Source organism: Saccoglossus kowalevskii, chromosome 19 (genome assembly GCF_978046115.1).
Source record: "Saccoglossus kowalevskii chromosome 19, keSacKowa6.1, whole genome shotgun sequence".
Taxonomy (NCBI): domain Eukaryota; kingdom Metazoa; phylum Hemichordata; class Enteropneusta; family Harrimaniidae; genus Saccoglossus; species Saccoglossus kowalevskii.
The window spans coordinates 6,216,823-6,241,751 of record NC_140659.1 but is presented as its reverse complement, the minus strand read 5'-3'; the positions used below and the strand labels follow the sequence as shown (position 1 = coordinate 6,241,751).

At 35.2% G+C, this 24,929-nt stretch overlaps 1 protein-coding gene across 1 annotated transcript; it reads right to left on the bottom strand.

The window, feature by feature from the left end:
• Positions 1-13,259: 13,259 nt before the first annotated feature.
• Positions 13,260-23,775, bottom strand: LOC100376259 (uncharacterized). Its single transcript, XM_085493525.1, has 12 exons — positions 23,525-23,775; positions 21,858-22,007; positions 20,927-21,081; positions 19,876-20,014; positions 19,430-19,628; positions 18,788-18,860; positions 18,412-18,534; positions 17,708-17,852; positions 16,174-16,962; positions 15,220-15,455; positions 14,275-14,559; positions 13,260-13,936 (listed from the first exon to the last, which is right to left on the bottom strand). Exons 1-12 carry the CDS (start codon positions 23,727-23,729, stop codon positions 13,706-13,708), a joined length of 2,730 nt encoding a protein of 909 aa, XP_085349651.1. The 5' UTR covers positions 23,730-23,775; the 3' UTR covers positions 13,260-13,705.
• Between the last annotated feature and the right edge of the window lie 1,154 nt (positions 23,776-24,929).

The window sequence follows — 24,929 nt, the reverse complement described above, 5'->3', positions numbered from 1 at the left end:
ATGTATATAACCATATTGGTGGCTATAGTCTATATAACCATTGCATCATGCTATGTATATAACCATATTGGTGGCTATAGTCTATATAACCATGGCATCATGTTATGTATATAACCATATTGGTGGCTATAGTCTATATAACCATTGCATCATGCTATGTATATAACCATATTGGTGGCTATAGTCTATATAACCATTGCATCATGCTATGTATATAACCATATTGGTGGCTATAGTCTATATAACCATTGCATCATGCTATGTATATAACCATATTGGTGGCTAGTCTATATAACCATTGCATCATGCTATGTATATAACCATATTGGTGGCTATAGTCTATATAAACATTGCATCATGCTATGTATATAACCATATTGGTGGCTATAGTCTATATAACCATTGCATCATGCTATGTATATAACCATATTGGTGGCTATAGTCTATATAACCATTGCATCATGCTATGTATATAACCATATTGGTGGCTATAGTCTATATAACCATTGCATCATGCTATGTATATAACCATATTGGTGGCTATAGTCTATATAACCATTGCATCATGCTATGTATATAACCATATTGGTGGCTATAGTCTATATAACCATTGCATCATGCTATGCATATAACCATATTGGTGGCTATAGTCTATATAACCATATTGGTGGCTATAGTCTATATAACCATTGCATCATGCTATGTATATAACCATATTGGTGGCTATAGTCTATATAACCATTGCATCATGCTATGTATATAACCATATTGATGGCTATAGTCTATATAACCATTGCATCATGTTATGTATATAACCATATCGGTGGCTATAGTCTATATAATCATTGCATCATGTTATGTATATAACCATATTGGTGACTATAGTCTATATAACCATTGCATCATGCTATGCATATAACCATATTGGTGGCTATAGTCTATATAACCATATTGGTGGCTATAGTCTATATAACCATTGCATCATGCTATGTATATAACCATATTGGTGGCTATAGTCTATATAACCATTGCATCATGCTATGTATATAACCATATTGATGGCTATAGTCTATATAACCATTGCATCATGTTATGTATATAACCATATCGGTGGCTATAGTCTATATAATCATTGCATCATGTTATGTATATAACCATATTGGTGACTATAGTCTATATAACCATTGAATCATGCTATGTATATAACCATATTGGTAGCTATAGTCTATATAACCATTGCATCATGTTATGTATATAACCATATTGGTGGCTATAGTCTATATAACCATTGCATCATGCTATGTATATAACCATATTGGTGGCTATAGTCTATATAACCATTGCATCATGCTATGTATATAACCATATTGGTGGCTATAGTCTATATAACCATTGCATCATGCTATGTATATAACCATATTGGTGGCTATAGTCTATATAACCATTGCATCATGCTATGTATATAACCATATTGGTGGCTATAGTCTATATAACCATTGCATCATGCTATGTATATAACCATATTGGTGGCTATAGTCTATATAACCATTGCATCATGCTATGCATATAACCATATTGGTGGCTATAGTCTATATAACCATATTGGTGGCTATAGTCTATATAACCATTGCATCATGCTATGTATATAACCATATTGGTGGCTATAGTCTATATAACCATTGCATCATGCTATGTATATAACCATATTGATGGCTATAGTCTATATAACCATTGCATCATGTTATGTATATAACCATATCGGTGGCTATAGTCTATATAACCATTGCATCATGTTATGTATATAACCATATTTGTGACTATAGTCTATATAACCATTGAATCATGCTATGTATATAACCATATTGGTAGCTATAGTCTATATAACCATTGCATCATGTTATGTATATAACCATATTGGTGGCTATAGTCTATATAACCATTGCATCATGCTATGTATATAACCATATTGGTAGATATAGTCTATATAACCATTGCATCATGCTATGTATATAACCATATTGGTAGCTATAGTCTATATATCCATTGAATCATGCTATGAATATAACCATAGTGGTAGATATAGTCTGTATAACTATTGAATCATGCTATGTATACAACCATATTGGTAGATATAGTCTATATATCCATTGAATCATGCTATGTATATAACGATATTGGTAGCTATAGTCTATATAACCATTGAATCATGCTATGTATATAACGATATTGGTAGCTATAGTCTATATAACCATTGCATCATGCTATGTATGTAACCATATTGGTAGCTATAGTCTATATAACCATTGCATCATGCTATGTATATAACCATATTGGTGGCTATAGTCTATATAACCTTTTGGTCATGCTATGTATATAACCATATTGGTGGCTATAGTCTATATAACCATTGCATCATGCTATGTATATAACCATATTGGTGGCTAGTCTATATAACCACTGCAGCATGCTATGTATATAACCATATTGGTGGCTATAGTCTATATAACCATTGCATCATGCTATGTATATAACCATATTGGTGGCTATAGTCTATATAACCATTGCATCATGCTATGTATATAACCATATTGGTGGCTATAGTCTATATAACCATTGCATCATGCTATGTATATAACCATATTGGTGGCTATAGTCTATATAACCATTGCATCATGCTATGTATATAACCATATTGGTGGCTATAGTCTATATAACCATTGCATCATGCTATGTATATAACCATATTGGTGGCTATAGTCTATATAACCATTGCATCATGCTATGTATATAACCATATTGGTGGCTATAGTCTATATAACCATTGCATCATGCTATGTATATAACCATATTGGTGGCTATAGTCTATATAACCATTGCATCATGCTATGTATATAACCATATTGGTGGCTATAGTCTATATAACCATTGCATCATGCTATGTATATAACCATATTGGTGGCTATAGTCTATATAACCATTGCATCATGCTATGTATATAACCATATTGGTGGCTATAGTCTATATAACCATTGCATCATGCTATGTATATAAACATATTGGTGGCTATAGTCTATATAACCATTGCATCATGCTATGTATATAACCATATTGGTGGCTATAGTCTATATAACCATTGCATCATGCTATGTATATAAACATATTGGTGGCTATAGTCTATATAACCATTGCATCATGCTATGTATATAACCATATTGATGGCTATAGTCTATATAACCATTGCATCATGTTATGTATAGAACCATATCGGTGGCTATAGTCTATATAACCATTGCATCATGTTATGTATATAACCATATCGGTGGCTATAGTCTATATTACCATTGCATCATGTTATGTATATAACCATATTGGTGGCTATAGTCTATATAACCATTGCATCATGCTATGTATATAACCATATTGGTGGCTATAGTCTATATAACCATTGCATCATGCTATGTATATAACCATATTGGTGGCTATAGTTTATATAACCATTGCATCATGCTATGTATATAACCATATTGGTGGCTATAGTCTATATAACCATTGCATCATGCTATGTATATAACCATATTGGTGGCTAGTCTATATAACCACTGCATCATGCTATGTATATAACCATATTGGTGGCTATAGTCTATATAACCATTGCATCATGCTATGTATATAACCATATTGGTGGCTATAGTCTATATAACCATTGCATCATGCTATGTATATAACCATATTGGTGGCTATAGTCTATATAACCATTGCATCATGCTATGTATATAACCATATTGGTGGCTATAGTTTATATAACCATTGCATCATGCTATGTATATAACCATATTGGTGGCTATAGTCTATATAACCATTGCATCATGCTTTGTATATAACCATATTGGTGGCTATAGTCTATATAACCATTGCATCATGCTATGTATATAACCATATTGGTGGCTAGTCTATATAACCATTGCATCATGCTATGTATATAACCATATTGGTGACTATAGTCTATATAACCATTGCATCATGCTATGTATATAACCATATTGGTGGCTATAGTCTATATAACCATTGCATCATGCTATGTATATAACCATATTGGTGGCTATAGTCTATATAACCATTGCATCATGTTATGTATATAACCATATTGGTGGCTAGTCTATATAACCACTGCATCATGCTATGTATATAACCATATTGGTGGCTATAGTCTATATAACCATTGCATCATGTTATGTATATAACCATATTGGTGGCTATAGTCTATATAACCATTGCATCATGCTATGTATATAACCATATTGGTGGCTATAGTCTATATAACCATTGCATTATGCTATGTATATAACCATATTGGTGGCTATAGTCTATATAACCATTGCATCATGCTATGTATATAACCATATTGGTGGCTATAGTCTATATAACCATTGCATCATGCTATGTATATAACCATATTGGTGGCTAGTCTATATAACCACTGCAGCATGCTATGTATATAACCATATTGGTGGCTATAGTCTATATAACCATTGCATCATGCTATGTATATAACCATATTGGTGGCTATAGTCTATATAACCATTGCATCATGCTATGTATATAACCATATTGGTGGCTATAGTCTATATAACCATTGCATCATGCTATGTATATAACCATATTGGTGGCTATAGTCTATATAACCATTGCATCATGCTATGTATATAACCATATTGGTGGCTATAGTCTATATAACCATTGCATCATGCTATGTATATAACCATATTGGTGGCTATAGTCTATATAACCATTGCATCATGCTATGTATATAACCATATTGGTGGCTATAGTCTATATAACCATTGCATTATGCTATGTATATAACCATATTGGTGGCTATAGTCTATATAACCATTGCATCATGCTATGTATATAACCATATTGGTGGCTATAGTCTATATAACCATTGCATCATGCTATGTATATAACCATATTGATGGCTATAGTCTATATAACCATTGCATCATGTTATGTATATAACCATATCGGTGGCTATAGTCTATATAACCATTGCATCATGTTATGTATATAACCATATCGGTGGCTATAGTCTATATAACCATTGCATCATGTTATGTATATAACCATATTGGTGGCTATAGTCTATATAACCATTGCATCATGCTTTGTATATAACCATATTGGTGGCTATATTCTATATAACCATTGCATCATGCTATGTATATAACCATATTGGTGGCTATAGTCTATATAACCATTGCATCATGCTATGTATATAACCATATTGGTGGCTATAGTCTATATAACCATGGCATCATGTTATGTATATAACCATATTGGTGGCTATAGTCTATATAACCATTGCATCATGCTATGTATATAACCATATTGGTGGCTATAGTCTATATAACCATTGCATCATGCTATGTATATAACCATATTGGTGGCTATAGTCTATATAACCATTGCATCATGCTATGTATATAACCATATTGGTGGCTAGTCTATATAACCATTGCATCATGCTATGTATATAACCATATTGGTGGCTATAGTCTATATAACCATTGCATCATGCTATGTATATAACCATATTGGTGGCTATAGTCTATATAACCATTGCATCATGCTATGTATATAACCATATTGGTGGCTATAGTCTATATAACCATTGCATCATGCTATGTATATAACCATATTGGTGGCTATAGTCTATATAACCATTGCATCATGCTATGTATATAACCATATTGGTGGCTATAGTCTATATAACCATTGCATCATGTTATGTATATAACCATATTGGTGGCTATAGTCTATATAACCATTGCATCATGTTATGTATATAACCATATTGGTGGCTATAGTCTATATAACCATTGCATCATGTTATGTATATAACCATATCGGTGGCTATAGTCTATATAACCATTGCATCATGCTATGTATATAACCATATTGGTGGCTAGTCTATATAACCACTGCAGCATGCTATGTATATAACCATATTGGTGGCTATAGTCTATATAACCATTGCATCATGTTATGTATATAACCATATTGGTGGCTATAGTCTATATAACCATTGCATCATGTTATGTATATAACCATATTGGTGGCTATAGTCTATATAACCATTGCATCATGTTATGTATATAACCATATTGGTGGCTAGTCTTTATAACCACTGCATCATGCTATGTATATAACCATATTGGTGGCTATAGTCTATATAACCATTGCATCATGCTATGTATATAACCATATTGGTGGCTATAGTCTATATAACCATTGCATCATGTTATGTATATAACCATATCGGTGGCTATAGTCTATATAACCATTGCATCATGTTATGTATATAACCATATTGGTGACTATAGTCTATATAACCATTGAATCATGCTATGTATATAACCATATTGGTAGCTATAGTCTATATAACCATTGCATCATGTTATGTATATAACCATATTGGTGGCTATAGTCTATATAACCATTGCATCATGCTATGTATATAACCATATTGGTAGATATAGTCTATATAACCATTGCATCATGCTATGTATATAACCATATTGGTAGCTATAGTCTATATATCCATTGAATCATGCTATGAATATAACCATAGTGGTAGATATAGTCTGTATAACTATTGAATCATGCTATGTATACAACCATATTGGTAGATATAGTCTATATATCCATTGAATCATGCTATGTATATAACGATATTGGTAGCTATAGTCTATATAACCATTGAATCATGCTATGTATATAACGATATTGGTAGCTATAGTCTATATAACCATTGCATCATGCTATGTATGTAACCATATTGGTAGCTATAGTCTATATAACCATTGCATCATGCTATGTATATAACCATATTGGTGGCTATAGTCTATATAACCTTTTGGTCATGCTATGTATATAACCATATTGGTGGCTATAGTCTATATAACCATTGCATCATGCTATGTATATAACCATATTGGTGGCTAGTCTATTTAACCACTGCAGCATGCTATGTATATAACCATATTGGTGGCTATAGTCTATATAACCATTGCATCATGCTATGTATATAACCATATTGGTGGCTATAGTCTATATAACCATTGCATCATGCTATGTATATAACCATATTGGTGGCTATAGTCTATATAACCATTGCATCATGCTATGTATATAACCATATTGGTGGCTATAGTCTATATAACCATTGCATCATGCTATGTATATAACCATATTGGTGGCTATAGTCTATATAACCATTGCATCATGCTATGTATATAACCATATTGGTGGCTATAGTCTATATAACCATTGCATCATGCTATGTATATAACCATATTGGTGGCTATAGTCTATATAACCATTGCATCATGCTATGTATATAACCATATTGGTGGCTATAGTCTATATAACCATTGCATCATGCTATGTATATAACCATATTGGTGGCTATAGTCTATATAACCATTGCATCATGCTATGTATATAACCATATTGGTGGCTATAGTCTATATAACCATTGCATCATGCTATGTATATAACCATATTGGTGGCTATAGTCTATATAACCATTGCATCATGCTATGTATATAAACATATTGGTGGCTATAGTCTATATAACCATTGCATCATGCTATGTATATAACCATATTGGTGGCTATAGTCTATATAACCATTGCATCATGCTATGTATATAACCATATTGGTGGCTATAGTCTATATAACCATTGCATCATGCTATGTATATAACCATATTGATGGCTATAGTCTATATAACCATTGCATCATGTTATGTATAGAACCATATCGGTGGCTATAGTCTATATAACCATTGCATCATGTTATGTATATAACCATATCGGTGGCTATAGTCTATATAACCATTGCATCATGCTATGTATATAACCATATTGGTGGCTATAGTCTATATAACCATTGCATCATGCTATGTATATAACCATATTGGTGGCTATAGTCTATATAACCACTGCATCATGCTATGTATATAACCATATTGGTGGCTATAGTCTATATAACCATTGCATCATGCTATGTATATAACCATATTGGTGGCTATAGTCTATATAACCATTGCATCATGCTATGTATATAACCATATTGGTGGCTATAGTCTATATAACCATTGCATCATGCTATGTATATAACCATATTGGTGGCTATAGTTTATATAACCATTGCATCATGCTATGTATATAACCATATTGGTGGCTATAGTCTATATAACCATTGCATCATGCTATGTATATAACCATATTGGTGGCTAGTCTATATAACCACTGCATCATGCTATGTATATAACCATATTGGTGGATATAGTCTATATAACCATTGCATCATGCTATGTATATAACCATATTGGTGGCTATAGTCTATATAACCATTGCATCATGCTATGTATATAACCATATTGGTGGCTATAGTCTATATAACCATTGCATCATGCTATGTATATAACCATATTGGTGGCTATAGTTTATATAACCATTGCATCATGCTATGTATATAACCATATTGGTGGCTATAGTCTATATAACCATTGCATCATGCTTTGTATATAACCATATTGGTGGCTATAGTCTATATAACCATTGCATCATGCTATGTATATAACCATATTGGTGGCTAGTCTATATAACCATTGCATCATGCTATGTATATAACCATATTGGTGACTATAGTCTATATAACCATTGCATCATGCTATGTATATAACCATATTGGTGGCTATAGTCTATATAACCATTGCATCATGCTATGTATATAACCATATTGGTGGCTATAGTCTATATAACCATTGCATCATGCTATGTATATAACCATATTGGTGGCTATAGTCTATATAACCATTGCATCATGTTATGTATATAACCATATTGGTGGCTATAGTCTATATAACCATTGCATCATGTTATGTATATAACCATATTGGTGGCTATAGTCTCTATAACCATTGCATCATGTTATGTATATAACCATATCGGTGGCTATAGTCTATATAACTATTGCATCATGCTATGTATATAACCATATTGGTGGCTATAGTCTATATAACCATTGCATCATGTTATGTATATAACCATATTGGTGGCTATAGTCTATATAACCATTGCATCATGTTATGTATATAACCATATCGGTGGCTATAGTCTATATAACCATTGCATCATGCTATGTATATAACCATATTGGTGGCTAGTCTATATAACCACTGCAGCATGCTATGTATATAACCACATTGGTGGCTATAGTCTATATAACCATTGCATCATGTTATGTATATAACCATATTGGTGGCTATAGTCTATATAACCATTGCATCATGTTATGTATATAACCATATTGGTGGCTATAGTCTATATAACCATTGCATCATGTTATGTATATAACCATATTGGTGGCTATAGTCTATATAACCACTGCATCATGCTATGTATATAACCATATTGGTGGCTATAGTCTATATAACCATTGCATCATGCTATGTATATAACCATATTGGTGGCTATAGTCTATATAACCATTGCATCATGCTATGTATATAACCATATTGGTGGCTATAGTCTATATAACTATTGCATCATGCTATGTATATAACCATATTGGTGGCTATAGTCTATATAACCATTGCATCATGCTATGTATATAACCATATTGGTGGCTATAGTCTATATAACCACTGCAGCATGCTATGTATATAACCATATTGGTGGCTATAGTCTATATAACCATTGCATCATGCTATGTATATAACCATATTGGTGGCTATAGTCTATATAACCATTGCATCATGCTATGTATATAACCATATTGGTGGCTATAGTCTATATAACCATTGCATCATGCTATGTATATAACCATATTGGTGGCTATAGTCTATATAACCATTGCATCATGCTATGTATATAACCATATTGGTGGCTATAGTCTATATAACCATTGCATCATGCTATGTATATAACCATATTGGTGGCTATAGTCTATATAACCATTGCATCATGCTATGTATATAACCATATTGGTGGCTATAGTCTATATAACCACATTGGTGGCTATAGTCTATATAACCATTGCATCATGCTATGTATATAACCATATTGGTGGCTATTGTCTATATAACCATTGCATCATGCTATGTATATAACCATATTGATGGCTATAGTCTATATAACCATTGCATCATGTTATGTATATAACCATATCGGTGGCTATAGTCTATATAACCATTGCATCATGTTATGTATATAACCATATTGGTGACTATAGTCTATATAACCATTGAATCATGCTATGTATATAACCATATTGGTAGCTATAGTCTATATAACCATTGCATCATGTTATGTATATAACCATATTGGTGGCTATAGTCTATATAACCATTGCATCATGCTATGTATATAACCATATTGGTAGATATAGTCTATATATCCATTGAATCATGCTATGAATATAACCATAGTGGTAGATATAGTCTGTATAACTATTGAATCATGCTATGTATACAACCATATTGGTAGATATAGTCTATATATCCATTGAATCATGCTATGTATATAACGATATTGGTAGCTATAGTCTATATAACCATTGAATCATGCTATGTATATAACGATATTGGTAGCTATAGTCTATATAACCATTGCATCATGCTATGTATGTAACCATATTGGTAGCTATAGTCTGTATAACCATTGCATCATGCTATGTATATAACTATATTGGTAGCTATAGTCTATATAACCATTGCATCATGCTATGTATATAACCATATTGGTGGCTATAGTCTATATAACCATTGCATCATGCTATGTATATAACCATATTGGTGGCTATAGTCTATATAACCATTGCATCATGCTATGTATATAACCATATTGGTGGCTATAGTCTATATAACCATTGCATCATGCTATGTATATAACCATATTGGTGGCTATAGTCTATATAACCATTGCATCATGCTATGTATATAACCATATTGGTGTGTATATAACTGATTTACTAGTTCACTCTGAGATCATTTTCTTCAAAGTCACTGTCAGTGTCACTGGTGATATTAACATCTCTGGACACTGTCATTACAGGTTGATTTCCAGCTCACGCAATTTGTTAGCTAGTTTACCTGCCCCCCCCCCCCCCTTTTCATTTATCATGCTGAAACAGTGATTCTGCACCCTCAACCACGCCATCAACGGTAAGAAATCAATCGAGACTTGGAGACCTCTGCCAGCAGACAAAGTTTTAACTTTTTTCACCAGATCGCACAGGTTTATATGAAACTTGTATGTCGCCTAAATGCCTTAATAATTGTAATTATCTTGATTATTTTGACTCCAGCACCAATTCTTTCACAGACAACCGAAACTGAAATATCCATGACGACAAGCAAAATATGCAATATTTCCGGTAACCATGATTACTTACATTTTCCAAATTCTTGCAAGTTAGCTACATTAACCCAATGTTAATATTCGATTTTGTCTATGATGATTTGTTTATAGTTATAACAAAATAACAAACATTCTATTTACCTACACAGTATATTTTATCATGTTTTTGTTTGGTTTTACTTTTGTTTTCTTTTGGAATGAAAAATATTTTGTGATGTGGTAGGTATATTTCACACATTGCGGGTTTTACACTATGAACTGCGTCTGGGTTGTCGCAATCATGGTTATTGTGTTTCAGACGCAATGAAAACATTATAAGCTGCATGTGTTGTTGAAATCTTGTTATTTTCAATTGCACACTACTCTATGTCATAGAATTAATCCTAAGCTTTGCAAAGCGCCATGATTAGTCTGAATGTTTTTTTTATATAGTGAATGTTTTTTGACATTAAATAGAACTATAAAAATACAAAATATATTGTGTTTCTGGTAACCCGATCTTGCCTATTTTTTTTTTCAATTCGGCCCTGTATCTTTTTATGACGAAACTGGACAATGGACATTTGTACGCAGACCTGTCATTTCTACTTGAAAATCTTCACGTTTGAACCAACATGTCAACCTGTACATGCAAGATGTGGTGTATTATTCAAAAATATTCTCATATAATAGTATGGGCAAAGTGGCAGCGCGGAATAATGAATTGTGAATAATTAGATATTTTTTGTAAAATAAATGGTTATTATTATAAAATAAAATAAATCCTTCCATCCTTCTCTTACTTCTGTTTCCAATGTTACCAGAAACACACTATTTTATTTGGCCTCATCTCCAAATCAAATATAAATAAATGTCATACAAGTTTCAGATTATTTGATCTCTATTGAATGGCAAAAAAACAAATCATTATTAGTTTCGAAAATCTGCTCAGACTAGCGAGTATATGACCCAGATCAAAATGCTAGGTTTCGGGAGATTGTAGTGCGCCCTCAATCAATTGAATCGTTTTGTAAGCACGAGGGCTTCCTCTGTGGCACATGGTTACACTACAGACGGCTGGCAGTGATGTATGACTGAGGCTGATGGATTGTTTCGCGATTTGATTTGATGTGTGTTATTTCTCATGGATGCGAGTCTAATTTCCACGAAGTTTTATTGTCGTAATGTGGGCCCCAGCTTGGACGTTTTTTTTTTTCTTCTTTTGTATAAGTGGTCCAGCCACTAGTGTTTCTTTTATGAGATTTTACGGCATTTCGCTTTCGTACATCCAAAATGAAGGAATTTTAAGATAAAAGAATTACCAAGATTAGTATCAACAAATCTTGAAATTGCTTTACTGGAAATGTTTTACTATTTACGATTCTACGATAAATGTAACAAGCTACGCATTCCAGTTTGTTGCCACTTTTTTAATATTTATTCAAAACTATTACATTGGTTTTAGAAATGTTTATTTACAAATTCTATTTTAAAATAATTATAGTATGAGACTGGTTATTACACGTTGTGGTCTAATTGGTTAGCTGCTAAATAGGACTAGGTCATCGGGGAAATAGTAAATGGGTCGTTTATATTCACTGGGCAGTGAATACGTTATGTTTTGTTTATATAAACAGCGATTTTCATGAAGGCATGTACTTTATCATAATCAATGTGTAAACTCAATTTACAGTTTTAGGCGATAATAAGTGACAAGTTTGTTTACACATCCATCATCCAGTAAGAATCCAGTATAAGTAATATACTTCTGACGTCATCAAAGATGGGGGAATGAATCTTGACTTTACAGTGAATCCCATTTGTAACATTTTGACAGATTTATACTACCTATAACATTAAAGCACAGCACTTTATTTACACTTATACAAATATACTCTGAAAAAATAAAAACATTTTCGTATTTTTACAAATTCTAACCAAACCTTTCTAGAGTATTCAAGCCAATTCTCGCCCGGAGACTAAAAACTATCACGTGATGCCCTAATGACATCACGATTCCTCTTTGAAAATATTTGAGCACATTACTAGTCACTGTATTAAAGCGGGGGAATCGTCACCTGCGCATGCGTCAGATGGCCATAGCGTGTCGTTGTTTACAAACGAGCGTCTACCCATGAGCCTTTGCGTTTTAGCGTGTGTTGTTATCGTCGCCTGGGACTCAAGTCCCGCGCGTGCGATGTCAAGATGTCAATCAACTGAGTTACATTCAGGACAAAATTCAGAATCCTTCGAACTCAACAAAAAGCTAACAAACCACATGTGTACAAACACCGCTGTTATATTGTACTAAACATTGCAAGTTCCCTGCTGGCTCTGTCTAAACGTTCTCTTTTGGCTTCCAGGGAAAGTCGTCTTTCTTCCACGGCTGCATCTTCTCGCAGGAACTCGTCAATGTTTCTCTCGATCAGGAACTTTGCCATTTCCACCTTGATATCATTTCCGAGTTCTTGCAACAAATAGAATGTTATCATCAAAGGTATATCGTCCATCAGTCGAGTCGTAGCAACCTGCCAATATATAGAAAACATTACTCGTTGGGAGAGATTTATGTACATAAGTTTACTGCCCTATACCATTAACTTATTTTCACAACAATTGCCGAAAATGCAGAATGGTGTACCATGTAACTGTTAACAAATAATAATTAAATTAAATACAGTACCGGTTCTGTAACATCTTGCGTATGACTTGCGTATGATTCATATCTCCACAATACAGTTTACAAACAAGTGTCTACCCATGAACCTTTACGTTTTTAGCATGCGTGGTTATCGTCGCTTGGAACTCTATTCTCGCGCGTGTGCAGGTGACGATTCCTCCACTTTAATAACATTGTCAAACTTACTTTAAGATACACCTGTAAAGCCCTTAGAATTTTATCGGCCTGATAATCCTCGTCATAATCACGGGAGTGGCTATCCATGTTATTATCCGGTGGACTGTTGCTTACACCAGGTCGACTGCCTCCAGTGGTAGGCTGAGCCTGCGCTGACATCGAGTGTAACATTCGCTTCTCAGTATCTTTATAGATCCTATCACGTGTATGGATCATATCCTCCATTTTAAATTTGTCTTCGATTGCTTTTTTCGAGTTTGCAACAGCTTTAGTTTGCAAATCGCAGAACTTACTCTAATGTAAAACGGGATAAACAATAACATTTAATTACTAGTTTGGCGATTTACATATCATATCCGAAATTTTGAAAACAATGAGTTGACCAATGTATATTTTCCGGAAGGATAAAGGACACTGGCCACCCGACAGCCAATTTAAAATCAGATTAATTCGTTGTCGTACCATCTATGAACAAATTCATGAAGCATGCCCGGCCAGTAAAAGTTCAGCTTTGGACTCTGATGGAATAAAGGAGATGTTCAATCGTTCGACATAGAGTTACGAACATTGGGTTACACGAATGACCACGCCCATATTTTAGAAACCATATATAGTAACTCAAACTTTAATTAACAGTTAACCGAATTTTGCGTTACGGGCAACATATATTTTTTGTTTTGTTCAACGTTGTATATTTCGCGTAATTCGGAGTTAAAGTTCAAGTTACTAAATGTGGACGTTTATCAGCATCACAGAATAAAGACATTCTCACTTGATTCACAATTGTTTTTTTATCAAAATACAATGTACCCGAACAAAACCTCAAAGATTCACTAGTACTTCATGTAAATTCCAGTTGCTATTACGACCGACCATAATCAATTAATGGTGTAACCAAGATTAAACATATATAGAGCCTGATTTTTATGTTAGATTGTAATATTGGATGATTACCATCACTGTTGCTTGTAGTCTTGGAAACTGACTGTATGTATCACGGACTAGCCTTTGTCCAATCCTTTCCACTTCCATGTTAACAGCCTGTAGCAACCTCTCTGCGGGGGGTATAAATTGTTTGAGAATTTGACGAATTAGATTCTCGCAAATTATTCTGTCCTTGACAAACGGTGGTAGCTCCAACCCTCTCTGTTCAACAAGCTCCTCTTTGATCTCTGGTAAGTGCTCATCGCCTGTTTGGAAGAGAAAACGCAAATAAGCTATCACCTATTTATTAAATTGTCTTATAATACGATGGCGGCCATCCATTTCTTGTCAGTCAATTGACATACACCCCTTGTATTTGTTATGTATAAAGCCGAGTTTCGTATTGTCCTGGATTCTTTTTTATACATATAACACCAGATTTGAGCTAATGTGATAGTCACATTCATATGGTAGCAATAATATCATCCATATTATTGAGTAAGGCTTATTTGAAATCAAACTAAAAATGGATATCTTAAATATATTGTCTGCTTATCTAGAGGAAGCAGTTCTTATTTGTTCTGGGCAATAGATTACTTTATCATTGCCTCGATACATGAGCAATGTTGGTATAACATGTCGTGGACTACACTGCATTTGTATTATTACAAATAACCTGCATGTATTATTAAGTATTACACATCTTCTAGAAAATCTATATAGAATCCATCATCGGACATAAACATTGTTTATGAAATTCTTTTGCAGAATGGATGATGTGTTTGAGTTATAGATGAAATAGAGTCTTGGTGTGCTTACTGTACCAACCACGACACAACACAACACAATGCGCAGTGTTAATACACTTATTAAGCAGATAAATCATTCTACGACTCAACCCTAATTATTTTATGGAGAACAATCAAAACAATTACTGAGAATATTTGCATACTACTTGCTTATAAATGTATTTATTCGGGATACCTAATTGTGAGTGCTGAAACATGATAGTGTCACGTGACGCCTCCTCCCCTCCACTTGAAGTGAGCTCCGGAGAACCACTGCATGGAACATCAGGTGCATTCGTAGCCTTATAAGACCGTTCCTCACACAATGTTTCATTCTCTTCATCACTGTCGTCCATAGGGTCTTCTGCTTCTGGATGACTCAAAACCTCTTCTCTGGGAGAATAATAGTCTGAACCATCTGAACTCGTGTCATCAGTCAATGATTCAAAAGATAAGTTTTCCATACTGCCATGTGAAGGTGTGGATATCGAATGGCCAGCTGATTGTTTGCCGGATGAACTTTCATGGAAACCTGATCCATGCTTATCAACATGCTGACGATGTGGAGTAGTTTTTCTTCGTCGAAAAAATGGAAACTTAGACTTAGATTTATGCGGTGGAAGGAATTCTTGATAACCACCAATATCATCGGCGTTTACAGATTCCCATTCATCAACGTCGGGAGATAGAAGTGGAGACCGTTTCGACGATGAATGCATTCCTGGCTTTGCTATCAAAGACAATTCACTTTTATTTGATGCAGCACCATCACCGTGCTTTGAACTAACATGAGATTCAGTACCAAGTGTTTTGCACTTTCCAGTAGAGTTGTCTGTCTTTGACGTGGGCTGGTCCATATGCGATTCTTTGGTAGGAAATGTTCTAGCCTCTCTCATTTTCTTTTCTGTGCTGCCATTATGAGATTTGTTTTGGGACACCATTCTTCTATCGAGTATCGGCTTCCTCACAGTGACTGTCTGAATGGCTGCCGAAAAATTGAGAAGAGACATGTCACTGTGGGGAAGCTCGAGTACAAGTAGTCAGGCTGTTCCACTAATTAGATCTCAAACAAATAAGTTCGGCCCAACTAAGTTTGTAGTACATGATGTTGATTTCCCTGGGGCCAATCCAAAGTTCAAATAGATGCTAGAATTCGGCCTCCCATACATAAGTATCCTTGCCTTGCGCAATGTTATCTGCGCCCACTACATATAGACGTTAGCTTGTTTATTCAAATAGATTACTGGCTCCGCTGTGTTGCAACTACGCAGTTACAAAATAACCATGTGTCATTGTTTAATTGGTTTCCTGTGGCTCATATCGTAGTATAAAATGGTACACTAAATCAATGAGCTAAATAATTTTTCATGTTTTTTAGTGTGTTGGTGAGCATGTTAAACAGAATGGGGTTCTTTTATTGCGTTTATTAAGAAAACACATGTCTTAATTATGTTCAAGGGCAATACAATGTTGTAAGAATAAAAGAAAGAAAAGGGAAAATAATGGCTAAGACCAGCTAGGCTTTTCCTTTTCCAGATGATGCTTACAATTCTTTGCGAACAATGTGTGTCATTCGAGGTTACGAGTCAACTTACCCACGTCATCAAAATTGAGTAAGTATCACGTTATGCATAATAATAAATGCAACTATTACGCAAGATATCTATACAGTAAATAAAGGCACAATAATTTTGGTACACACATATTTAATACATCATTGTATTACTTACATGGTTGTAGTGATTCCAATTCATCGGCAAATGTGTCATACAGCTTCATCACTATAGTTTGTAATCGCATTGATCTATCATAAGTGGCGTTCTTGTAAACACCTTCGGCGGCGTTCTTGAAGTCATCTGGAAATCTGTCCAGCAGCTGTGGAAATGAATTGGTTGTGATAAAAGTATGAACCGTCAAAGTACTAGCCATAACGCATAGCATGTTTGAAACTATTATACATACCAGGACTGTGTAGATATTCTTATATCAAATGCCAATGCGCTATTCCGCAGTGAACCCGGTCCGTTTGAAAAGAAATTACAGGTGGGCCTTAAACAATTTAATTAAGTCTATGGCGAAATCAGTTTTGGCCTTCTCACTGAGTCTGTAGCACACAGTGACAATCGCCTAGGGCAAGGTTAAGTTATCATTAGTGTTAGGTTTAGACTCGTGTGTTCCAGATTATGAGTTTGACAGAACATGTTTAGAGAGCCTGTTTTACGAAAATTGTACTTGAAGCAAACATTCACAGATTACTTTCGTACTGAAGATCAAAAGCCTTAGGAATATGAAACAAAGCGAGTGTTTTGATCAAATACTAGTAGTCCACCGATGTTCAAAGAATTGTCAAAAAACAATCAAATAATACCCTGTTGATATAATATAAAAAGATGTCAGCTGACGGGGTTACATAAACGGTAAATTACACACTTACTCTGACTAGTAAATCAATTCGTTGTACGTCATTCATTGGCACTTCTTCTCCCAGCGTTGTTAGTTCCTGCTTAGTGTCCTCAAGTTTATCTTTAATAGCATGCTGTATCTGGGGAACAGATTTCTGTAAAGAATGTACGCGAATTACAATGACGCCATTGCCATATTTCATTGCAGTTATATGGCGGCAGTCGTCGTGCCGCGTCCTGTTCGATATGGGACTCATAGCGACGTATACAACGCGTGTAAAATACATGTTTATTTACATGAAATTCGAACACGCGCTGCACGACTACCACCGCGCTTTAATATGTGAAATGAAGTCCAAGCTTCTATGAAAAATGAAAACTGAGTTTGATGGGATTACAATGACTCACCAGTATTTGTTCCACAAGCTCTGTTGTTAGGCGATGTGCAAGTAATCGGGAACCAGCTTGACCAGAGAGAACACTGTAAGAGTACAAGTTTCACTTTGTTACGTGCGTCGTTTGAAATATAATACGCCCCTCACTTACCCATGATACACTGCTATAGATGGATGGCTCCTGACCGGAAATGCGGATTGTGACAAAGTTTGATGAGGCAATATTTCAGAACAATCACACCAAATTCGTCTTAACGAGGTTCGCAAAGATTTGACAAACTATTATTAATATTATTATTTCCTTTATACTATAATTATTACGGGTTCATGACAATCGGGAACGAAAACAAAACTGTTACTAGACAATATTTTGCGAAACGAAGTACGGAATGTCATGGAAAAATTATAAAATGTGCATTTAATCTTTGTTTTGGCATTGTGATAAAAGTATATTACTTAAAATGTTACTCGGTGACATTACTGAAGCATTTATGTATAATAAAAATATACTGTTCAAATAAATGATATTTTTTTTAGTTTGCAATATGTTACATAATTATTTCCCCAACGTGTTGCCCATATACTCAGTAGTGCAGTATTTTAATTCAGTAAACACCAGTCAGTCTGAAGAGAAATAAAAAAACACATTACCAACCTGTAGTGTTTATGTTCTCTGAAGAACCGTTCCTCTTCGTCCATGGCCTCCTCCAGTGACATGGCATCTTCCAAGTTCCGCTGACTTCGGCATTTCATTATTGTGTATCCTTTCTTCAAATTGATCACTTTATTTTCAGCTATTCGCACCACGACATTCTCCGATCCTTTGTCGACAAGATCTGGTTTGGTCAGCACACCTGAAATAAAATGCAAGTCATGCATAATATAGACAATGGAAAACGTAAAACATTTCATGTTACTCTTATATAATTTGCAACCATTTGCGTTCGCACCATGTTGTCAGCGGACCTTACCAAGGTCAGGCCAATGCGTTTACCCACGTAACACGGTACCCATATAAACCACGACATCTATGACCTGTGTTGCTTCAAATGTACCAAATAAATACAACTCAAACTCACGTCTCTCAAAAAGTTTACGTACCAAGTGTTCTTGATCCGGTGGGATCCACTTCCTGTGCCATCTTGATTGCTTCTGTTGTTGCTATATCAACGTTACAAGGTATGACACACAAAACAATGGCATCGTCTTTGCTTATATACTTTTTAATCAAGTCTTTCGTCTGCGTTAACAAGAAATACAAACCTGTTACCCGTCTAAAATTAATCGTTTAGTTTTTTTAACTGTGTTTTGGTTTGGAGTCAGCCTGAATCACAATTTGTTTTATCTCATGGATTAGTCTTATAGTGCCTGCAAGCATTGGAGTAAAGATGCAATTCCGTTCAATGGTATATACTAGTATACAGTAATATTATTTTAGGTTACCTAGGTTTCCGGACATATTTTCTATCAGTAATTTTTCAAAAGAAAAAAGTCAAAAATCGCTGGCAACTTGAAGGTTTTAGAAATTGAAATCGTTTTTTAAGGAGTTTCCCCCTATATTAAGATTTACCTATTTTAGCGAAGAGGTTGCCTAATCGTCAATCATGCGTATCATTTTCATGTGTGCGGGTAACGGGGCACATTGTGTGGCCAGACAACGTAACACTGAACCCCGGGGTACGTATCTGGTATGGGTAGAACTTACAAGTATTTAGCAAAATCCAAAAAAATGTCCACTGATTTTCGAATAAAAATGTAACCTTTTTTTGATAAATGCGGATTTTCGGGAAAAAATTAAAAACCCCTATTTCACCCCTTTCTGCCCATTTGGTCAGTTTGGTTCAGGTAGAACTTTCACTAACTACTTTATTTTAAAGTATCCCCTTTTATGTTTTGTGGACATGCGAACATCGAACTTCCCCTTTCTCCGCAAATTCAGAAAGCACATGCGACTAGCCCCCCCCCCCCCCCGACTCGACCCGAGTCTGTGGCCAATACTGTTGTCACACTAATTGACACGGAGTCTGAAAAAGCAAACCACAATATGAAAGAATGAGTTGACATTTATATCGAAGCTCCATCCACCTCTCATGAAAAGGTTCCGGATGAGTATTGTATTGGAACAGCGCCACCAAACAACAGAATTCCTCACCTCATCTGCAATATTACGAGACTGTCCTTCTTGAGGGACCCTTGCAATACCAGGCAAGTCAATCAAAGTCAGGTTCGGTACGTGGGCTGACTGAATCTCAACTGTTATTGAAGTTTTACTGATGCCTTTCTGTGAATTCGTGATGTCTTGTTGTGCTGAAATATCAACAGGCGTTATTAATGTCACATCGGACAATACTGGAACGTACTGGAACGAAGACAGTAGACACAACTGTTTACTGGGCACCTAGAAACATAGCCCTGCTCTTGATCCGGGTAGAATTTCGGGAGAGAAAAAAAAACAACCATTTACCCAATCATTCCATTTCCCCCTATTGTTGAAGGAGAACAATGATACTTCATGTGCAAAAAATTTTACCCCTTCAAAAGGAGATTTTAAAGTGGGGGAGTCGTCACCTGCGCATGCGCCAGATGGCCATAGCGTGTCATTGTTTACAAACAAGCGTCTACCCATGAACCTTTGCGTTTTTAGCGTGTGTTGTTATCGTGTTAGCGTGTGGACTCGATTCCCGCGCGTACGTAGGTGACGACCCTCTCGCTATAAAACATATATAAAAGAAAATACAACATGTATTTGGTTAATTTGTAAACTACTTTTACACTTTAAAACATGACTTCTCCCTTGAGCGACGGTTAATATCAGTCTTAGTACGAGTCCATCTAGTAGATGTGACTACGCCACAAACTTACATTTTATCAGAAGAAAAGAAACAGCTTGTTTGTCCTGCAATGTGCGTGTATCTGGTAACATGTGATTTTATATTATTGTCTTTTTTGTAAATATATGTATAGCAGCCTAGAATTAATTGAATAGTCATCCATCTATCCATTCATAATAAATCCATTCATTGAATAAATAAATAAATGAATAAATAAATGAATAAATAAATAACGTGCAGTTGTCATCTCACCTGTACGTATAGCAGCTCCAAGTTCATCCGGGCTATCAATGTACTTGTTTACTTGTTCCTTTGAGTAGTTTATGTACAGTATTTTGCCACACCATTCATCGTTATCCAGTGTTTTTAGTCTTAATTCTATGGGACATCGTGTCACAATTTCTACAAACAAATACACATGGGATTTTACGAGAGATTGATTTTGATGATGTATTTAAGGAGCCCTCTGATGTCAACTCCAAGTTAAAATGAGATAACACCAGGTTCACATACAAGTCAAGTGTCACATTGTGCGTTGCGGTTGAATACAGCATGACGTCTATGCAAATAAACTATGAAGATTTCTTTCACATGATGACGTAACTTTTCTCGGAATCGCCGTACGGGAAATTCAGGAAATGAGTCAGACAACTTATCAGACCATCACATTAGACAATCAACCGGATCAGCATTGAAACTCGGGAAGGCAGATTAGGAAAGCGCAGAAAAAAATGTTGAAAGAAATATTTGACAGAGAAAATAACACACAATACTATTACAGTAAACAATCTAACACACATTTAAAAGCAGAAAGCTATATATTAATATCAACGTATAAAGAAACAGGTAAAGAAAAAGACTGCGCATAAGGGGTGGACCATTAGAGTAAAGTCTGGGGTGATGGGAGAAAAACTATGCAAACTATTTACTGGGCAAATTCCCTAAGAATAAGATTTTTTTTTTTTTTTTTTTTTTGTTCCATACAATAATTATTTTCAGGATTTGTCCTGTGCAATTTTGTTTGGAATTTCTAATGGTCCACCCCTAAAAAAATAATCTCCACACCTGATTTTCTACTTTAATGTACAAGTCCATGATATTACCCCCCCCCCCCCCCAAGCATCTATGCTGTAAACCACCACCAAATAACACGTGGGGTATATCTTGACAAGACGTAGTGGCTGAGTAGCAAGAGTGAGAGACACGTGATTGAAGATTCTACGAAAAACCTGAACAAAGACAAATCTACCTTTTCTAGGAATATATACTCGTTTGTTTAGGTGTTTTGTGTATTCCAGAGTAAATAGAGTTGACTTTATGTACAAAATCGCACGCACTATTGCCTCGAACTCTCATTACTTACACCATGGGCTTGTAAATGCCACGTTTGCATGATAAATAAATTACTACCGTAGTACATGTATATGAAACAAAGACTTGTCCAGAGGGAGACGAGTACCCCCCCCCCCTTCCGCCGCCACACATATACATGTACGTATAGTGACTATACAAACATAGAAACCGAAAGTGTGACTGTCGGATACATTCCTTTTACGGCGGCAGTCGTCGTGCCGCGTCCTGTTTGATATTGGACTCATAGCGACGTATACAACGCGTGTAAATACATTGTTTATTTACATGAAATTCGAACACGCGCTGCGCGACGACCAAAGCCCTTTAATAAAAATTGGCTGACTGGAGAAACAGACATTTCATAGAATCGCTAATGACCAAATGTACCTGTCAGTTAGTAGTTGAGGTGAACGTACAGACATCGAATGCATATTATAGCGGCAACCCCGCCCTCATTTAGGGGGACCGTATTTTGTGAGACTTTTTATGTGGACTATTTATGAGCATAAATCGTAGAACAAATAAACGAGACATGCATTCTTTCTTATACTTGCCTAGTTACTTACCATTGCCTCTAGGAAGCTGAACCCCCGATATCGCTTCAAGTACGGAGCTTTTACCGACACTTTGGTCGCCGATGACAACCACGGCTGGAAGATCTACATCTTTATCCAAACCAATTCTTCTCAGCGAATCGACAAGATCGATGCAAGGACGTATGCGTTCTTGGTACGAAGCCGCCAGGGTCGGCACTTTCGAATCGGGAGCCATGTCTGCTTGCGTTACACAGTTTGAAGTGATATACGCATGGTTTGTGTCGGTTTCTTTTATTGAATGTGGTAGACGGGACTTTCCAGGTACATGTACACGTCATCATTGTATTTACATACCTGATTCAAACAAACTCATCGCTTGAGATTTAGCCCGCACTAGGGGGTCACCAATTTTGCAAGGAACATTGCCCGATTCATTCGTTAAAATATTTCGGGCAATATACGCCATGAAGGGTACAATTTGCCGGACAAACAAATGGATAAACGTTATTCAAAATGCGTCCGTTCTAAGACATTTGTCCTATTTATCGAATATTATTTGTACAGGAAAATGTGTACAAATATTTAACACTCAAAGTTGCGTAAATATAAGTGAAAATGAGAAAACAATACATTCTTAAGTTAATAATTAGGTCGGTTATATTCCTCATCCCTACCGTCGCGTCCGAGACACGGACATACCCGGTGACCCCCTAGCTTAGCCTTGATTAATACGTTTTTCCAATTTAATGTTAGAACGTTTGGATTTTAGCAAATGTTACATTAATTTATTTGACATGGGCGTCATTATTCTATGAATAAATATACAATGTTTCTGGCTAGATATCTGTATTTATTTTTTATTTCACTCAAACTGACAGGTAGCTAGGGGAGCTTACATATTAAGATAACCTCGTGATTGGAAATACCCTTACTGGTGATCAACTGACTCTAACCGCGCAAGCTGCAGAACATATACTTGTAGTTTCGATTTATTCAAACTCGGGTAAATAGTGATAATTTATGCAATCTCAGTCAGTCAGACCGATATATACTCGATCTTGTATATATTAATGTTACCTTAAACTATTTTTTCAACAAGTAGCACCATCATTTGGATCCAACGTTTATTTCGAATATTCACAAATCAAGATTTATTTTTCATAACGGGAAATATATTTCATGGGAACAATTTTAATAACTAACATTGATATTGCGTCAAGTTGCACATATACTTCTACAACGGTAACAGTGGGTAGTTTAATCACGTCTCCTGGTGACAATGGCAATTGTTTATCTATTATTAAAATTGAATTGCTCAACATGCTGACAATAGGACAGGGGGAGCCAGGGTACCTAATATGTCTGAAGTTCAGATCAACAATTATTTTGTGCATTTCAATGATCAAACCGTTTTGGGGTACTTTTGAGTATTAAG